The sequence below is a fragment of the Miscanthus floridulus genome, chromosome 8, assembly GCF_019320115.1.
Source record: "Miscanthus floridulus cultivar M001 chromosome 8, ASM1932011v1, whole genome shotgun sequence".
NCBI classification, from domain to species: domain Eukaryota; kingdom Viridiplantae; phylum Streptophyta; class Magnoliopsida; order Poales; family Poaceae; genus Miscanthus; species Miscanthus floridulus.
Window position 1 is genome coordinate 74,582,669 of NC_089587.1, and position 19,135 is coordinate 74,601,803.

Below are 19,135 nucleotides of genomic sequence, written 5' to 3' on the forward strand. Positions count from 1 at the left end.
TGAGTTACAGGTATAAAAGAGGCACGGGTTGAAATTATCCAAACTCATTTCAACCCCGTGCCATCCCCTCCTCCGCGCTGTCGGAGCACCACCCCGCGCCGGAGCACCGCATCATCCGTGCCCTCATTCCTCATTCACGACGCCGGTCATGCCCCTCCTCCTCCATGCATGCGCTCCCACCGCCGAGGCCTTTAGGAGCGCATGGACAGCTGCTTTCCCACCCCCATGGTGAGTGCGTGGCTCACTGCCCGCTATGTGTCTGATGAAATGTCCCACGGTGTCCCACAACTGCTTACTTGAATCAGTAGAGGCTTTTCATTTACCAAACACACTGTTAGTTAGACCTTTCCTGGTACCGGAGTACTTTTGTAGTTCTGTGGGTAAGGAAAAAAGACCAAGATTGACATTTTGGGCTTGGTGTGTTATAGTATAAACAACCATTTAAACTGTATGTGTATGACAGCACCGGTTATTAAGTGTTAGTGCAGAGCTACTGGTTAGGGCACTACACGTTTCATGCTTCATTTATTCACTCATGGACTAAAATTGTGAAATTATGCTGCAAGCAGGCAGTATTCTCCTGATTGTTCTCCATTTGGATGGTCACTTGCTGCTTACGTGGCCTTTCAGGCTGCATGACCTTACATTTACAAATACCTAACATATATCCATTGCCTTGAAGAGCAACCAAGATATAGCTGACTATTAAAAAAAGACTATTGCTTTTATTTAAATTAGAAAAGGGTATAGGATGGTAATTAAAGAGCACTAATATCATATATCATGCTGCCTCCAAATCATAAATCACAAGTAGATCCCATGAAGCTTAGTCTAGGGTGACATACAAAATTTGTGGTTAATACCACTAGCATGGTCCTGAGGTTGTTTAGCTTGGAAATTACTTAGCATTGTCTGATTTAGACAAATGACATTTCCCTACCATTAGGAAGCTGCTTTATATGTGGATAACTAAGTTGGTATTTGGTTATAAGGAGAGTATCCCAGGGACAGGAAATATTTGACATTAAATTAAAGACAGTAAATTGGTGTGTAAATAAGGAAATAAAGTCTTGAAACATTAGGCTGTCACCTGACTTCTCTTTTCTGTACTTATTTTCAAAACAATCTTCATCCCCGAAAAGCATCTCTCAACTGTTGCAGTAGCGACAGGCAATACTAGCAAAGCAATGCACATAATAAGCTGTTTTACTTTCTCTCATGATCAATGAATGCAAAGTGACTTTGCAGCCCTGCAAAATTTTCACTTGAAATGTCACCTGGATTGCTTGGAGGATGAGTAACATTAAATAGATTTAGTTTGGCCATATAACTTGAATAATAACTCTTGTTCAGTGAGTTACCATTACCACTTACCACATGCCTAATTTACTTAAATGTATAGACAACCATGGCATGGTATGTAGTGCATGTTGGTCACATGCCTGGGATTTATCGAACCTGGGAAGATTGCTATGCTCAAGTCAATCGCTATCCTAGTAATTTGCACAAAAATTACAACACAGAAGCTGAAGCTTTGAGGGCCTACTATAGTCATCCGGCATACCTTGCAAACCATGGGCAACCGGCCTACTATGGTCCAATGAATGCAAACCATGGCCATCCGCTGGCACTGGAGATTGAAGAGAAGCCACCCGCCGGAGATGTAAAGATTAGGAGAATTGCTCCTTGGTCTTGGAAAGATGTCATGCTTTTATTTATGGCGATGGTCATTGTTTTTCTTATTTGGATGTTGATGTAGGTTTAGTTTCGTAGAATAGTAGGTGGACTTTGTTGTATGTGGTCAATCAAACAATGAATTTGTTCTAGGTGAACATATGCTATTATTTGACTTTGTTGTATGTGGACTTATTATTAGACTTGCATTAAAACAATTATATACATATGAACATATGCTATTAGTAGTTGTTCGCAGCCAAAACTAACCATGATCATGTCACAGCCATGACTCATCATCGCATGTTTCCCCGTCGTCGAAGAACAGATCGACAACAAGAATCGGCTGATATTGCTGGGATGGGAGAGTCGCATGATCCGACAAACGGTGATGGTGCTAATTAGGACGATGAGAACGAGCAGCCATGGACCCTATTCGGCCTGCTCGATCTGGGTCAAAATGACCAAGATAGCCAGGTAACTTTGGTATCATGTGACTATATAGCCACACACGCTAATCAATTGAGAGGGTCATAGCTTACTTGGTGTCTCTAGCAGGAGCCTCCGCCGGCCAAGGAGCCAGAGGGTTTGGGTAGAAGGAAGGCCAGATCCAAGCGAGGCATGTCAAAGATTCCTATTGGTAGGAATGCACACTGACACATTACTGAGTTCGATAAATTCGGGGATCCACTCTCACCGTTTATAGCTTTGACCAAATACAAGACTATCCTCGGGTTACTTGTTAGGGACTTCATCCCGATTAGGTACAGGAAGTGGATTGGGAAAGATGATGACCCATGGAGGGTTCCCAAAAGTGAGAAGGATTACATATGGGAAATTAAGATCCTAGAGTATTTTACTTTCCCAACGTAGTATGATAGGGAGTTAGTCAAGAAAAAAGCAAAAGAAATCATGGGGACATGCTTTAAGAATTTCAAGGGGACATTGTACAAGAATTTTGTCTTCCAAAATAAAGAGTCAGATTTCGATGATGGATAGTTTAGCAAGCAGAAGGACTTCTGGCAGGATTTCAAGGAATACAGGTTATCCAAGGAGTACTTAGAACTGAGCAGGAATAATAAGGAGAACTCGTAGAAAGCGACGAATCCTCATCATCTCGGCTCTCGTGGCTACGCCAAAAAGATGCCAGAATTTGAAGCAGAACTTCAAAAAGATGGATCGCCTTGCTGAGGAAGGCGTTCAGGTTGAGACCGTCGATTGGGAGCCCAGATTGGTAATATACTGTATGGGGAGGAATGTACGCCACGCAGAGGACGGGAGCTTTTGCTCCACAAATCAACCCATGAGCGAACTCATCCAGAGGATCTCCCAGGTAACTGAGGAGGTGAGGAAGGGACTTGCACTTCTAATAGGGAGAAAGACGTGCTCACCCAAGCACTCGGAACCAAGGAGCATCCTGGTCGCACTAGAGAAACCAGTGTTGTTCCTTGGAAACTAGCATTCCCCCAAGAATCTAACACTTATCAGAGTTGTTCGAGGGGTAGAGCGGATCAGGAGGCAGAGTATTTGAGGCGACTAAAAGAGATGGAAGAAAGAATGGACGCACGGATTGAGGCGACTGTTGAAGCACGAGTCCAACAAATTTTGCTGTCCAAGGGGTCAGGAGTACCACAAAACCCTACTCCTACTACCTTTAGCCCAAAGTTTAGGGGTCGCAGCAGCTGCGGATCGACCCCGCTCGACGAAGAAGATGCGAATGTGTCTCATCCAGTGGACGGCATCACTGAACTCGTCAATGTTAAGTTGTACATCCATCAGGAATGGACAAAGGACAAGGTGGCGCTCGGCCAGGCCTGGCCTACGGGAGACGGGACCATTAATGGCCGCCCAATTCCACAGGGGTACGCTCGTGTCACCATTGACAGAATACTTGATAAAAAGTATAACAAGATACACATTGAGTACCCCGTAGCGGAAGACAGACCGAAAACTTGGTCATAACAAGGGCTCTCAAGTGGCCTGGCACAAGCGCTTTATTAAGCTTGGCCACCAATTGTCCTCTAATGATGAGGACGATTGCGAGTCTTCGCCCACCCACGATGATCACTCACCATCTCCCAACAGAGATCACTCCCCTCCTCATCCCGTGCCATCACCCCTGAGAAGATAGAGGTCTCCTTCTATTCCTCCTCGTCCGACTCCATCTTCATCAGCCCCGAAAAAAGAGACTCCTCCTCCATCTTCATCAGCCCTGGGAAAACAAAATTCTCGTCGTCATCCTCCTCCTCCTCCTCCACCTTAGCCCAAAATAAGATCAAGGACATCCTCGTAGTTGCAGAAAAGGTCCTTGGATTCGGTCGCTAATGCTCCCAAAGTGGACCAACAAAAAAGAAAAAGGTCCTTCAGTGGCAGCGTTACAAACTTGATGAAAGGAAAATTTACAGCACACATCTTGAAGGAAGATTGTATTAGTTTCTTCAATCTCTGTGCCTCACTGCCTCCATTTTTGTTGAAGTCCAAATTCGAAAGGCAAACATAGAATCAGTATGTACAACAAGAGCCGATGAAATACACAATGAAGATTTAAGGAAGATACAGAAGTTCGTCGAAGACAACCCCGAATTAACCATGGAAGAGGCCGCGACCATCTATTATGATGTACAAGGGACGACAACACCAGCAATGAAGTATGAAAGGGGCAATCTTTTGGTTCCCGATGACGAGTATAAAAATTTGACAACATATATGCGCAAGTTGTATGAATATTACATGGCTCAAACAACAGAGACAGAGGATTTTGGTTTTGAGGTTATTATCCGTTCACCACATGTTTTTAATTATCCTAAAGAAGAGAAATTCGATGTCGAGTGGGAGTGCTTGTTCTAGCTATACCAGAAATGCTCTCTCGATACACAAATGTTGATGTTGTGGACTATGTAAGTACCCTACATGCACGATATTATAATTAACTACTCTCTCGGGACACAAATTGTTAACTTTTGAGCAGTTCCCATGATTTTATGTAGGTGTATAGCAAAATTTTGCATTCTAAAAAGCAAATGGGATAACATAGGCTTCTTGGACCCCTTGCGAGTCAATGAGAAGACATGTCTAGGCCTCTATGGATGTGACGTGGAGGACCTAAAACAGAGATTGATTGCTGTTTTCGACGAATTCAAGATGAAGAACAAAACCCACATACTTCTAGCCTACAACTGCGAGTATGTGTTCTCGGCTTTTAATTTTATGCTTCTTTTTTCGTTAAGATTATTCGATAATTAGGATTCTGTGATTGCAGCCACCATTTCGTCTTCATTTGTGTTAATCTTGCCAAAAATCTGATCGAGGTGTGGGACTCGAAGAAAAACCATTTCATCATCTGGATGCACTGGTGGCAGTGCTGAATTAGTAAGCGATCCTAATAACATATTATTTTCTAATCACACATACCGCTTTCTAATGTTTCTCCTTTTAATGTTGCTCAGTGTCCGAAGAAGACATATCGGTGGGACGCAGGTCCCATTCAAGGTTGTTGAAAGGGAGGGTAAGTACCTAAAACAACCGGCGGGAAACAATGAATGCGGGTTTTATGTAATGTGGGCAATGCTTCGCTATATCGGTGGGAAATCGGAAGAAGCCGATAAGTTGGTGTGTATAATCCTCATTTCATTTATATCTGTTAATCATTCAACAAAATGATTTACTGATTCCTCTTTGGATATCATCTTTTTTGAGCGACGGCGCAAGAAATATAACCACGAAAGGCTGTTAGATATGGAGATCATCGCGCTGCAATCAGAGCTGGCAAAATTCATCTTAGTCGAGGTATTGGAAAAAGATGGAGTATTTTCCATTGCACAATCCGTGAAGTTCAAGGACCAATATGGCCTAGAGTGGCTCGCCAGATTATTATAACAAGTCCGAGAAGCATGCTTTATCTTATCGAATAATTTCTTTTTTATTTTGAGGGATCGAGATCTTGATAAGAACATTTGAACTGTAACCGTAACATTTGTAATGTTTAATATTGATGGACCTATCATCTACGTAGCGTATATAAAGCGAAATTCGATTCCACGAAAAATATAAATTAAAATAAATTATAAAACAATAAAATGCGAACGGTCCCTCACTGCCGGTTAGCAACAAACCGACAGTGTTGTCGTAACCATCACTACCGGTTAGCAACAAACCGGCATTGTTATCGTAACCATCACTGCCGGTTAGCAACAAACCGACAGTGTTGGCTTGCTCAACACTGCCGGCTTGAGCCATGAACAGACAGTGATGGTTACGACAACACTGCTGGTTTGACCCATGAACCAACAGTGTAGGCTTGCTCAACACTGCTGGCTTGAGCCAAGAACCGACACTCTTGAAGCAACCTTCACTGTCGGTTGGGACTACAAACCGGCAGTGTTATTTAACTGGACACTGCTGGGTGGACCTAGGAACCGACACTGGTGGACCCAGGAACCGACACTGTTGCCTATAGACCCAGGAACCGACACTGTTGCCTGTAGATCAGTGTTGGTTTTTAAGAACCGACAGTGATGTCAACCCCCCATCACTGTCGGTATGCCACTGTCGGTTCAAAATCTGATAGTGAAAGGGGTTTTTGAACTGACAGTGATGTCCATATCTAGGGTAGTGTCATGGAAGTGCGGGTGATGCAGTTACTAGAACCGTGTGGCAGGCTGAAACAACGGCGCTAGGGTGAGGGGTTCCAAGGACACCTCCTATGTGGCACCAGCACCACGAGCGAGAGGAACCGCTCCTTCCTGCAATGGAAAAAACAATAAACACCAATTATACATGTTGAGTAGATCATATGTTATTTAATACCAACATAATTGTCAGGTACTTGCATCGTGTTTGAGAGAGGATGAAGACAACCAGAGATGGTCCCTTGAGCACGTGCACAAGATTCTTTATTTGCTATTCTATAAGACAAGCAATATAAAAATGGCATGTGTTAGGCATTTCATCAAATGCAAAGAAGACATAGGACCTTGAGTCATGGATGAACAAATAATTAAACAATTTATATATTCACAAATCGTAATGTGTAGAAAACATGGTCTGTTTCTATGGATGAATAATTAAACTGTAGACACTATTGAGATGCCAGAACTAATTCAGTAGTCAGTACATAGTTTAGCTGGACGTATGGGTACAAATCATTGTCAATCATGACGAGACAAAATTACCAGCAATTTTGCTATTATAAACTGAGCGAAAGGTGCATAGCAATAGTACCGGCTTGCCTCTGCTAGTAGATTTACCAAACTATCCAATTGCTTCTGTTGGATTCGCAACGTAGTTCATCCCTAAACCCTCCATCACTACAGAGCAAATCAACAAAACCAAGACCAACAGTAGGGGCGGATCCAGTAAAAGGACACGGTGGACATATGCACACTTGATAACTTTTGTAGAAAAACGAATTTGGTAGACTTGATATTAGATCAGATCTGAGTACACCAAATAGCTTAGGTTAGGGTTTGGGTCCTCGGCTTCGCACAGAAGAGAGAGCAGGGAAGGGATGGGCGTACCTGTTGGATGCTCGTCACCGGCGAAGGGTCCGGCGAAGACATGGCGAAGGGCCCGACGAAAACCTGGGCACCTAGCGTAGGGCTGCCGCGATGGTCTGCGGTCGCCACGAGAGAGAGTGCGTGCGGGCCCTGCGCCCTGGTGGCCAGCGACGGGAGTCCTGTATTGCCGTGCCGGAGGCAGGCAGCCTGGCGTCCTTGGCCGGCGCCCTCGCCTGATGGGTGTCTCCCTCGCCTGGTGGGCTGGTGCCTCATCCGTGGGGGAGACATCGAGGAGGAGTCGCGCACGTACGAGAGGAGGCGTCGAGGGAGTGGGGGAGTCGCGTGGGGTGGGAGGCGGCATCGGGGGCGAGGGGGAGGCAAAAAAAATTCGCACGGACGGGCAGAGCGACGACGCGAAATTTTGTCACACGGGGGAGGGCAGGACGACGAGGCGAAGTTAAATTGTCGCACCAAAAAGTATTCACGCTTTGTTCTTTTCAGTTGTATATAGGAGAGTGGGAGATATGGATAGAGATTTTGGTGAAGACTCCAATGTATGTCAGATCTGGAGAGGAGGGCGGGACCACGGAGCTTGCCTTGGCATCTTGATAACGGTCTATTTGGTTGGTTGCTAGCTAATTAAAACTTGCTACACCACATTTTAGGCATGTGTGTTTGATTTCACACCATAAGTGCCATTTTCGGACTTTTCTTAACCGATGTGTCTAGCATACAATTGACTAATTTGTTTTGTAAAGTTTTGTTCTAATTTAAACATGTATACCTTTGATCATTAATTTGAAAAAATATATAAATGTTAACAGCATAAGATTTATGTTTTTAGATTTACTATGACATATAATACAGACATGAATATATCTTATGGATTGGACAATGGAGCAAGAACAGGGATGGAGAGACGGACGCAGGGAGTCCGATCTGTCTGATTATTTACAGGGGTGTGTCATTTGGTGAAACCACGGTGTTCTCTATCTGTTCGTTTCTCTTATCATCCGTACTTTTCAGCTTGTTTTCAGCCGAAACAGTATTTTTCTCTCACAATAAATCAGTCGAAACAGTATTTCAGTTTATTTTTTCAGCGAAGCGAACAGGGCCATAGCAGTGGTACTTTACTATCAGAACTCTCCTAGCTAGTACACACACGTGACACGTCGGTCGGTTGGGCGAAGAATTTGTACAGTGGCCATGCACAGATCTGCAGAGAGCTTGTGCTTGCAACTATGAACTATCTATAGCTAGCTCAACTATGAACTATCTATAGCTAGCTAGTATCTGCATCATCTAGCTCTTTCGATCGAGAGAGAGACATAAAGAGAAAACAGGGAGAGAAGGTAACTATCTACAGCTAACTACTCGTCGTCGTAGCAGTCGTAGTCGTCGTCGTCATCGTCATCCATGTCGACCGTGAGCTCAGGGCCAAGATATGGCGCCCCGGCGACGGTGAAACCCTCGGGCAGGTCCGTCTCTTCCAAGACAGCGAAACCCGGGAGAGACGGGACGGGGACGTCGGTGAAGTAAGTCGAGGGGCGTCCGTGGTCCTCCGAGTATGGAGGCGTGAGGACGTCGAGGATGGCGCAGGGCGTGACGGCGGTGAAGGCGTGCAGGTTGCCGCCGCTGCGCGGGAAGAGCACGGATGCCTGGCAGGGCGCGCGGCGCACCACGTCCGCGGCCACCACCCTTGCCAGGCCACATTTCCTCCTCGACGGCGACGGCGAAGGCGCGGCGACCCAGTCGTAGGAGCGCACGCGCACGGAGCCGTACAGCAGCTTGCTGAGCACCACCATCTCCGGGTGGTCGTGCAGCGGCAGCGTCGCGCCGGCCGGGAAGCAGAAGACGCCGATCTGAAAGCAGGCAACACGCCGGGACGGGATCAGTATTCAGTACAAGCACAACACAACCCAACCGACCACAAGCTCGATCCGCCGCGGCTAAACAGCAGCCCCTGCTTACCGAGAAATCGTCGCACTGGTGTATGTGCACGTAGGTGATCCTCGTGAACGCCGGCGCCGGCAGGAGGCAGCGGCCGCTCTTGGGGCTCAGCTCGTCGTCGGAGGAGGACGAGGACGACGTCGGCTTCTCCCCGTCGTCGATCCCGACGTCGGCTGCCTCCATGCCATCTGAACCAAAGGAAAACATTTATGAGTCGTCTTCATTCACCAGCCGGCGAACACCAGGACGCATGCAAAAAGAAGAAATGAAGCCGAAGCAAGGCATAGGCACGACAGAAAGTAGTGAACTGACCAAGGATGTTCTGCAGCCATCTGATCTCCCCGAGCGTGGGCGCCGCCGCCGGCGAGGAGAAGACGACGTCGCAGGCGTCGTAGAGCCGCTGCACCTTGCTCAGCGCCATGATGTGCGGTGGGAACGCCACGGCCATGGTGAGTGAGCGAGTGACTTCTTGCAGGTCGTCGTGTCGATGTCGGGTGTCGATCGCGCTCTGGAGTCTGGAATTTGGGGGCTGCAGCTGCACCGCTGGATCGGGCCCGGATTATAAAAGCTTTGGCATGGCATCGCGTGCGTACGTGGTGCGCCGTGGGTGGTCTGGATGCGGCATTCCGCGACCGCCCAAACCCCAAACGGCCAAACCGTGGGCCTCGCGTGCTTTTTCCAGGGGCCCGGGCAACCCAAGTTTGCGCCGTTCCAGCCAGCCAGGCAACCCAACCCCCGTGCGCTGCCCTGCTGTTTCTGACGGACGGCGCTGCCTGCGGACGCTCGCCCCCCTTTTTTTCCTTTCCTGACAATAAAAACAAGTTGCTGCACGGAACTTGTGGCCTGTGTTTGGTCGCTTGGGATCTCGACAGCATCCTTATTGGGAATCGGGTTTTGTACATGTAGCGGTAGCACCCACTTGATATTTGATACTGCCTTGTTTTATTCTGTTTCCGGAATGGTTTAACGCCACTAGCCTAGTAGTACCACCTTGTTAGCAAAGTTTTATGCATGTACTGCTTAGTAGTATACTAGTATTGCTGACATAAACCAAATCTTACATTGTTGAGCATGTTCGTTGGTGGGTTTCTGGGCTGATAAGTCCGGCTGATGCTGGTTTGTTGTGAGAGAAAAACATTATTGGCTGGCTGATAAGCCCTGGCTGAAACCAACAAGCGAACATGCTGGGTCACGCTAATAAGGTACTCCCTCTGTGGTAAAACACACGTTATTTTAGCTTTATCCAGGTTAAATTTCTCTAACTTTTACCAAGTTTATAAAAAAATGCAGCCAGCCCCATCTACGCGGATTTATAAAATTCACCATAAAATGTATTTGTTTTTTTCTTGAGAAATCATGAAATATTTACATGCATATATAATAATATATGTAAAAATGAAAAGAATTACATTTTGGAATAGAGAAAATATAGATCAGTGTTGACATTGCTTAAATTAGCAGTAGACAGTGGTGTAACCAGGGGGGGCAAGCAGCCGCGCACCGACTCCAATTCCAATCCGACGAACAAAATGCATTCTTGCTTTGCTTGAGACACGGATAGCGTGACAAGAAAAGCATTCCATCCATTCTCCCGTCCGCGCTTTTTTTATTTTCCATGCACGCTGTTAGCTAGTGGTAAGATGCAAAACAACCACCGGCCGGCCGACTAGCTCAACGAAAAAGATCTACCATGCGGCGAAGGAAAAAATTGACATTTTTGTTGCTGTCACATCAATTCCCCTGTTTGGAACCCCTGTAAAGTCAGTCAGGTGGCTGTGAAGGCCTTGTTTAGATTGCAAGTTTTTTCACTCTCTCTTCATCACATTAAATCTTTGGACATATGTATGGAGTATTAAATGTAGATAAAAAAAATAACTAATTACACAGTTTGATTGTAAATTATGAGACGAATCTTTTGAGCCTAGTTAGACTATGATTGGACAATAATTGTCAAATACAAACAAAAGTGCTACAGTGTCAAATATTGATCGCTAACCTCAATCTAAACGAGGCCTTTATTTGCATCACCTGGACTTGCTAATGGTTAGGTCGTCTGGTCTCGGTGCGCAGTACGTGCGTGTTCCTGCCGCTGATGTGACGATGACTGTCCATTTCGCTTTATTTATTCCATGGTTCTTGCTCCATTCATTTAAAATTGTAAATCGTGTAACATTTTTTTTAATATATAGTTTTTATCAATGTATCTAAACATAACATGTCTAGGTACACAAAGTATTCAGCTGGCCATAGGTTATTTCTACTTTCAGAATAAAAATAATAGTATCTGTCTAAATATAGTTTATGTTAGAGATTTAGGCATTTTTATGATTAATTTAATATAGAATTATAACATCAGCAGGTTCGTGACGGCATATATGTGCATATATATATTTCTAATGAACGTTACAGCATGCAAATATGACATACAGATCGATACAGAAAGAACGCAAAGTGCAGTAATTATAGAGATAAGAATGTACCCAGCGAAGGGTCACATGCCGAGGGCATCGGAGGCTCCATTCGCACTAGTCGATATAGTGCGTTGCTCGAAGTCGTGAACCACAGTCGATACAGGAAGATGTTCGCAGTGCAGTCCCACGAAGGATCACCAGGAAGAAGACGCCTTGCTGTTCCGCAAGCAATCATCGGGAAGAAGACGGGTTCCGAGAGTGATCACCACCAGGAAGAAGACGTACGTGGACGAGCAGTCGCGGATCGCTCCCCAAAAACCTAATCGTCCTCACCCCGTGCAAGGTTCTTAGGCGGACGAGGGTTCCGAAGGCACCTGCTCTCCCGCTACTCCGTGCGCGTAGAGGTACGGGACGGGGAAGCCAGAGAGCTGTTGAGATGTGGTTTCTCTCAGGAGCGGTTGCAGAAGGGGAAAGGACTGAAGGAGGACTGCCGATATATGGCTACGACGGGAAGGGAGAAAGGCAGCGGAGAATCACAAGAGACGGAAAGCGGAAGGGACGGTAACTGGCGCAATCAATTCGCCTCCACCATCAAGGAGAGAAACTCCCATGATTATATGGATTTAAGTGGCAAAAGACTGGTCACGCTCGTCCGCCTGCCTCGCCTAGGAGAGAAACTACCATAAATATGTGGATTTAAGTGGCAAAAGACTGGCCACGCCCGCCCGCCTGCCACGCCCACGCCCAGAGCCCGGCCCGGTCTGGCCGCCAGCGGCGGCGGCGCGCGCGCGCGTGTGGCCCGCCTATGTCCTTTTCTCAGCTTCTCAATTAAGATGAATAATTTCCAACCATATAAGTTGAGTCAACGTTTAGTCAAAATCTCGTATGGTATTAAACAATACAACGCTTAATGTTACGTACTATAGAGTTTTATTTGATTTATTAAATATTATACGGGCCAAACCCATAATATATTCAACAATCTCCACCAAACTCTAGGGTTTGTAACAAAATAGTCTCAGAACCACATTTCTTTTATATACCAATGTTTCGATGGAGACTGTTAAGTTGAACATCCATCTAGAGCAATAGTTTCACTCAGTCACAACTGAACAATGGACTAAGCCTTGAATTGATAGTTTTATGTGAGGTGAATGTCACTAAAGTCCTTAGCTGATACTTGGCTGTAAAATACATCCCCTCTATTTGAAGCATATAAGTCATACTCCAGTGCCTTTCATGAGTATTTAGAGATCACCCAAATTTCATAGACTGTGACCAGCAGTCTAACTCATATAGGTGTGCTCCTCAAAAGATGTTCTGTAGGACAACATCTTTGCTTTAGCAAGCCACTTGAACACACATCAAGATAAAAACCAACCAGCCTTACAGAAAGAAAATATGCATCAGAAATGAATCTTACTAAGGATCTTTACTCATAATTTACTACTAGCTTGTTTCACCATCCTACTTCATGAGATCTCCGATCACATAGAACAGGTTACCACTATAGCAAATTTTAAGTGGGTCTCAAACACATCTCTCTCGATGCACTTTCTATCACATTGCGTGACAGACCCTTAGTGAACTGATCTGTCAGATTGTTAGACGTGTGAACATAGTCTAATGCTATTACTCCAGAGTTTCTAAATTTTTTGACAGATTTTAGTCGTCTCTTAACATGCCTTGTGGACTTCATGTTATCCTTAGAACTGTTAACCTTCGTAATCATAGTCTGGTTATCACAGTTCATAAAAATAACTGGTATGGGTTTTTCAACAACTGGTAAATCCATAAGGAGATCATGAAGCCATTCGGCCTCAGAGCCAGCAGTGTCTAATGCTGTGAGTTCTGCTTCTATTGTAGACTTCGTTAAGATAGTCTGCTTGCAAGACTTTCAGGAAACAACACCACCTCCAAGCGAAAACACATATCCACTTGTGGCATAAAGCTCATCAGCATCAGAGATCCAGTTGACATCACAATAGCCTTCCAGCACTTTCGAATATCCGGTATAACGAATACCATAGCTCATGGTGCCTTTTAGATAGCGCATCACTCTCTCAAGAGCACGCCAGTGATCATCTCCTGGGTTTAACACAAATCGGCTTAGCTTGCACACAGCAAATGAGATGTCAGGCCTTGTTGCACTAGCAAGATACATGAGCGAACTAATGATCTGAGAATATCTCAACTGATCCCTTGCTATTTTCTGATTTTTCCTCAATAGCACACTAGGGTCATAAGGTGTAGGAGCAGGTGCACAGTCACTAAACCCAAAGCGACTCAGCACCTTTTCCACATAGTGGGATTGTAATAGAGTTACCCCACCATCACCTTCTCTTAGAAGCTTGATATTAAGAATAACATCAGCCCCTCCCAAATCTTTCATCTCAAAATTATTAGATAAAAATTCCTTCACCTCATCAATCACTTTGAGGCTGGATCCAAAGATCAGTATGTCATCAACATATAAGCACAGAATAACTCCGTCACCCCCACCATACCGATAGTACACACTTTTGTCAGCTTCATTCACAACAAAGCCAGCAGATGTTAAAGTTCTGTCGAACTTTTCATGTCATTGCTTAGTAGCTTGTTTTAGGCCATATAATGACTTTAATAATTTACACACCTTGCCTTCTTGACTATTTGCTACAAACCCATCCAGCTGATCCATATAGATCTCCTCCTCTAACTCTCCATTTAGGAAAGCTGTCTTAACGTCCATTTGATGAACGATGAGACCATAAGAGGCTGCTAGGGAAAGCAAAACTCAAATTGTGGTCAATCGGGCAACCGGTGAATAAGTATCAAAGAAATCCTCACCTTTCTTTTGAGTATAACCCTTGGCCACAAGCCTTGCCTTGTACCTCTCGATAGTACCATCAGGCCTAAATTTTTTCTTGAACACCCATTTGCACCCTATAGGCTTGCACCCATAGGGACGATCAACTTTTTCCCAAGTTTCATTAGACATAACATAATCCATCTCACTCCGTACTACTTCCTTCCATAAGTCAGCATCAGGAGAGGACTATGCCTCTTCAATGGTCGTTGGTGTGTCATCCACAAGGTACACAATATAGTCATCACCAAAAGACTTTACAATCCTCTGTCTCTTACTTTTTCTAGTGACTATAGTGTCATCCTCCTCAGGATTTTACATATAGGGTTTCTTAGTTTGTTCTATCGGAGTAAAATTTTTATGCTCATGGGAAATTATAAATTCATAACCAGTCGTGCTATGTGCATTTTTCATAGGAAACTCATTCTAAAAAATGTAGCATCTCTAGATTCCATGATTGTATCAATAGCCATCTCAGAAACACTAGAATTTATAATTAAAAATCTATAACCCACGCTGTAAATAGTATAACCAAGAAAAACACAATCAACAGTCTTTGGTCCAAGCTTTCGCTTTTTGTTTATTGGCACATTTACCTTTGCCAAACAACCCTAAGTTCACAGGTAAGAGAGATTTAATCTCTTTTTCTCACATTCCTCGAATGGTGTAATTTCTTTGTTCTTTGTGGGCACTCTATTCAGGACATGACATGTTGTCAATATAGCCTCACCTCACCATTCCTTAGATAGTTCCATAGTCTCTAACATGTCATTAACCAAATTAGTTAGAGTGTGGTTCTTTCTCTCTGCAATCCCATTGGACTGGGGTGAGTATGGTAGCGTCCTCTCATGAATAATTCCATGCACCGCGCAAAAACTCAGAAAATTCATTTGACAAATATTCTCCCCCGCGATCGGACCACAAACGCTTGATTTTCTTCTCAAGTTAATTTTCTACCTCAGCTTTATAGACTTTAAAATAATGTAATGCTTCATCTTTAGTTTTCAATAAATACACGTAGCAAAATCTAGTACAATCATCTATAAATGTTATGAAGTGTCGTCTACCACCTTTAGTCAATTTGCCATTCATTTCGCATAAATCAGAATAAACGAGTTCTAATTGTGCCAAGTTCCTCGTCTCAGCAGCCTTGTGAGGCTTGCGTGGTTGCTTCGATTGCACACACACCTGACACTTAGAATCTTTGACTAAGTTAAATTTTGGGATTAAATTCAGATTTGCAAGCCGCGTGAGACAGTCAAAATTAATGTGACTAAATCGTGAATGCCATATATTTGACTCATCCGAAACATTAACATTGTTCAGTACTTTATTACACACATCATCAAGCAAAGATAAACGAAACAAGCCTCCTCAATCATAACCTTTTTCAACAAATGTTCCATGTCTCGACACAACACACTTATTGGACTCAAGCATAATTTTAAAGCCATCGCGACACATCTGAGAACCGCTAACAAGAATCTTCTTGACGGAGGGGACATGCTGCACGTTCTTTAATAGCACCGTCTTTCCCGAAGTAAACTTCAGAACGACCGTACCAGCACTAAGAACACACGCATACGAATTGTTTCCAATCAGCAAGGCTCCAGTCCTACGGGCTGATAGGAAGTAAACAAAGAAACATCAGCACACACACGAATATTAGCACCACTGTCCATCCACCACTCAGGTGAAAGACAAACTGAAAGAACAAAAGGTAAAGAATTACCATACCCAGATGTTTCTCCTCCAGTCTCGCTAATCACTACGTTTGCTGATTTCTTTTCTTACTTATATTTGCGGTCTAGGCACGCACTTGCCCAATGCTCATCACTACCGCAAACAACGCAACCTCCACCTTTCTTGTTATTTTTCTTCTTAAACTGAGCAGTCTGCTTAGGCTTTGCATTGTTGTTCTCTTACATGTTCTTCTTCTTTTTATTATGAGATGCAAATGAGTTTTTCTTCTGCACCATATTGGCAGCGAAAGACTCAACTCATTTTCTACGGTTGTCCTTTGCTCTCGCCCTCTCCTCAACATCAAGAGATCCAATAAGTTCAGCCTCGCTAAACTCTTGTCTCTTGTGTTTTAGAGAAGTAGCAAAATCCCTCTAAGAAGGTGGCAGCTTAGCGATTATACCGTCGACCATAAACTTGTCAGACAACAAACATGGGAAATATTCTAGTTCCTTTGCTAGCGCCTGTATCTCATGAGCCTGTTCGACTACAGAACGGTTTTCAACCATTTTGTAGTCATACATCTGCTCCATAAGGTACAACCCACTACCAGCATCAGAAACTCCAAACTTTGCCTCAAGTGTATCACATAACTCTTTGCCTGATGTGCAAGATATGTAGTTTTTCTTATACTTAGGATGAAGTGCACTAATCACGGCGCCTCGAAACAGGTTATCGGCAGCTAAGAACTTTTGCTCCTCCTCGGGAGTAAACTGTTCAGGCTTCCCCTGCGCGGCGTGATAGCAGTTCATCGCAGTCGACCACAATACCATCTTGGCACACCATATCATAAAATTTTTGCCATCAAAATTATTTGGCTTCAAAGCAGCAACAAAACCAATAACATAAAATTGTCTAACAATAGGTTTTTGAATTGTTAGAGATTTAGACATTTTCATGGTTAATTTAATCCAGAAATATAATATCTGCAGGTTCGTGACGGCATATATGTGCATGTGTATATCTCTAATGAACGTTACAGCATGCAAACATGACATACAGATCGATACAGTAAGAATGCAAAGTGCGGTAATTATAGAGATAAGAATGTACTCAGCGGAGGGTCCCATGCCGAGGGCATCGGAGGCTCCATTCACACTAGTCGACATAGTGCGTTGCTCGAAGTCGTAGACCGCAGTCGATGCAGGAAGATGTTCGCAGTGCAGTCCCACGAACATTCACCAGGAATAAGATGTCTCGCTGTTCCGCAAGCAATCACCGGGAAGAAGACGGGTTCCGAGAGCGATCACCACTAGGAAGAAGACGTACGTGGACGAGCAGTCGCGGATCGCTCCCCAGAAACCTAATCGTCGCTCACCCTGTGCAAGGTTCTTAGGCGGACGAGGGTTCCGGAGGCACCTGCTCTCCCGCTACTCCGTGCGCGTAGAGGTACAGGACGGGGAAGCCAGAGAGCTGCTGAGATGTGGTTTCTCTCGGAAGTGGATGCAGAAGGGGAAGGACTGCCGATATATGGCTGCGACGAGAAGGGAGAAAGGCAACGGAGAATCTCAGGAGACGGAAAGCGGAAAGGACGGTAACTGGTGCAATCAATTCGCCTCCACTATTAAAGAGAGAAACTCCTGTGATTACGTGGATTTAAGTGGCAAAAGACTGGTCAAGCCCGCCCGCTCGCTCGCCGCCCGCCTGCCTCGGCCCACGCCCGGCCGGCGGCAGAGGCGGCGGCGCGCGCGCGCTTGTGGCACGCGTATGTCCTTTTCTCAGCTTCTCAATTAAGATGAACAATTTCCAACCATATAAGCTGAGTCAACGTTCAGTCAAAATCTCGTATGGTATTAAACCATACAACACTTAATGTTACGTACCATAGAGTTTTATTTGATTTATTAAATATTATACGGGTCAAGCCCATAATATATCCAACAGTTTATTCATCTGACTTTAAGTTTAACTAAATATATATATATATAAATATTAATAATTATGATATATTATCATTATATTGGCCATTCAATATACTTTCAATAATTCTATCTAAAGATATAAATGTTGATAATATTTATATATATATAGTAAAACTTAAAAATTTAACTTACTGAGAAGGGAGATGTGTAGTTATTATTTTAAAACAAAGAGGGTAGACTTTTATTGGTTACTTTAGGTTATTGTTTGACGGACTTAGATGCCACAAATGTGCAAGAAAATTAGAAGATGTCTGTCTTTTACAAGAATTTATAGAAATCTATATCTATTTTGTACTGAAGTTTGTTAGAGTTAGGGCACTCCAAACTTATAACATAGAGTAACTTCTGTGTTTATTAATTATGGTGGCAACTAAGCAAAATGGTGATGCGGAAAATTGAGAGAGAGAGAGAGAGATGAGGAGGAGGAGGAAATGCTCTCTAGATGAGAAACTATATTGATACGGAACAACTCCAATCGGTAGTCGAGGCAGTGGCAAGCAAGCTGCCCCCCTGTCATGGATCGTTCATGGCAAGAAGTGGGCGACTGGTGTGGATCAAGTCAGTTTTGCGCGCTGTCCCAATATATGCCATGATGGCAGAAAATCTTCTAGCATGGGCTAGGAAGGAGATACACCCTGTTCGTTTGGGCTTGTTTGGCTTATAAGCCGTACTTTTTCAGTCAACGAACAGTATTTTTCTCTCACACCAAATCAGCCAACAGTACTTTCAACCATGGCTTATCAGCCAAACAAGCTCAAACAAACAGGGCGATTGATGCCATTTTGCCACAAGTTTCTGTGGATAGGTAGTGATGCTTCGGTTAGGGGGAGATGTATGGTGGCCTGGCCAACAGTTTGCAAACCAACACAATTGGGCAGCCTTGGCATCAGCGACCTAAAGCTCCAAGGTTTCGCGCTACAGACCCCGATGGCTGTGGTTGCAAAAGACGGACCAAGACAGGGCGTGGAGCGAGCTGCCGATCAAGACAGCCCCTGAGGTACAGCCATTCTTCCGGGCCTCCACATATACCGCTGTCGGAGATGGACGATTGGCCCTATTCTGGGAAGACCGATGGGTTCATGGAAACTGCATCAG

At 44.4% G+C, this 19,135-nt stretch overlaps 1 protein-coding gene across 1 annotated transcript; it reads right to left on the reverse strand.

The window, feature by feature from the left end:
* Positions 1-8,244: 8,244 nt before the first annotated feature.
* Positions 8,245-9,627, reverse strand: LOC136472610 (plant cysteine oxidase 4-like). Its single transcript, XM_066470312.1, has 3 exons — positions 9,432-9,627; positions 9,141-9,307; positions 8,245-9,031 (listed from the first exon to the last, which is right to left on the reverse strand). Exons 1-3 carry the CDS (start codon positions 9,565-9,567, stop codon positions 8,540-8,542), a joined length of 795 nt encoding a protein of 264 aa, XP_066326409.1. The 5' UTR covers positions 9,568-9,627; the 3' UTR covers positions 8,245-8,539.
* Positions 9,628-19,135: the final 9,508 nt, after the last annotated feature.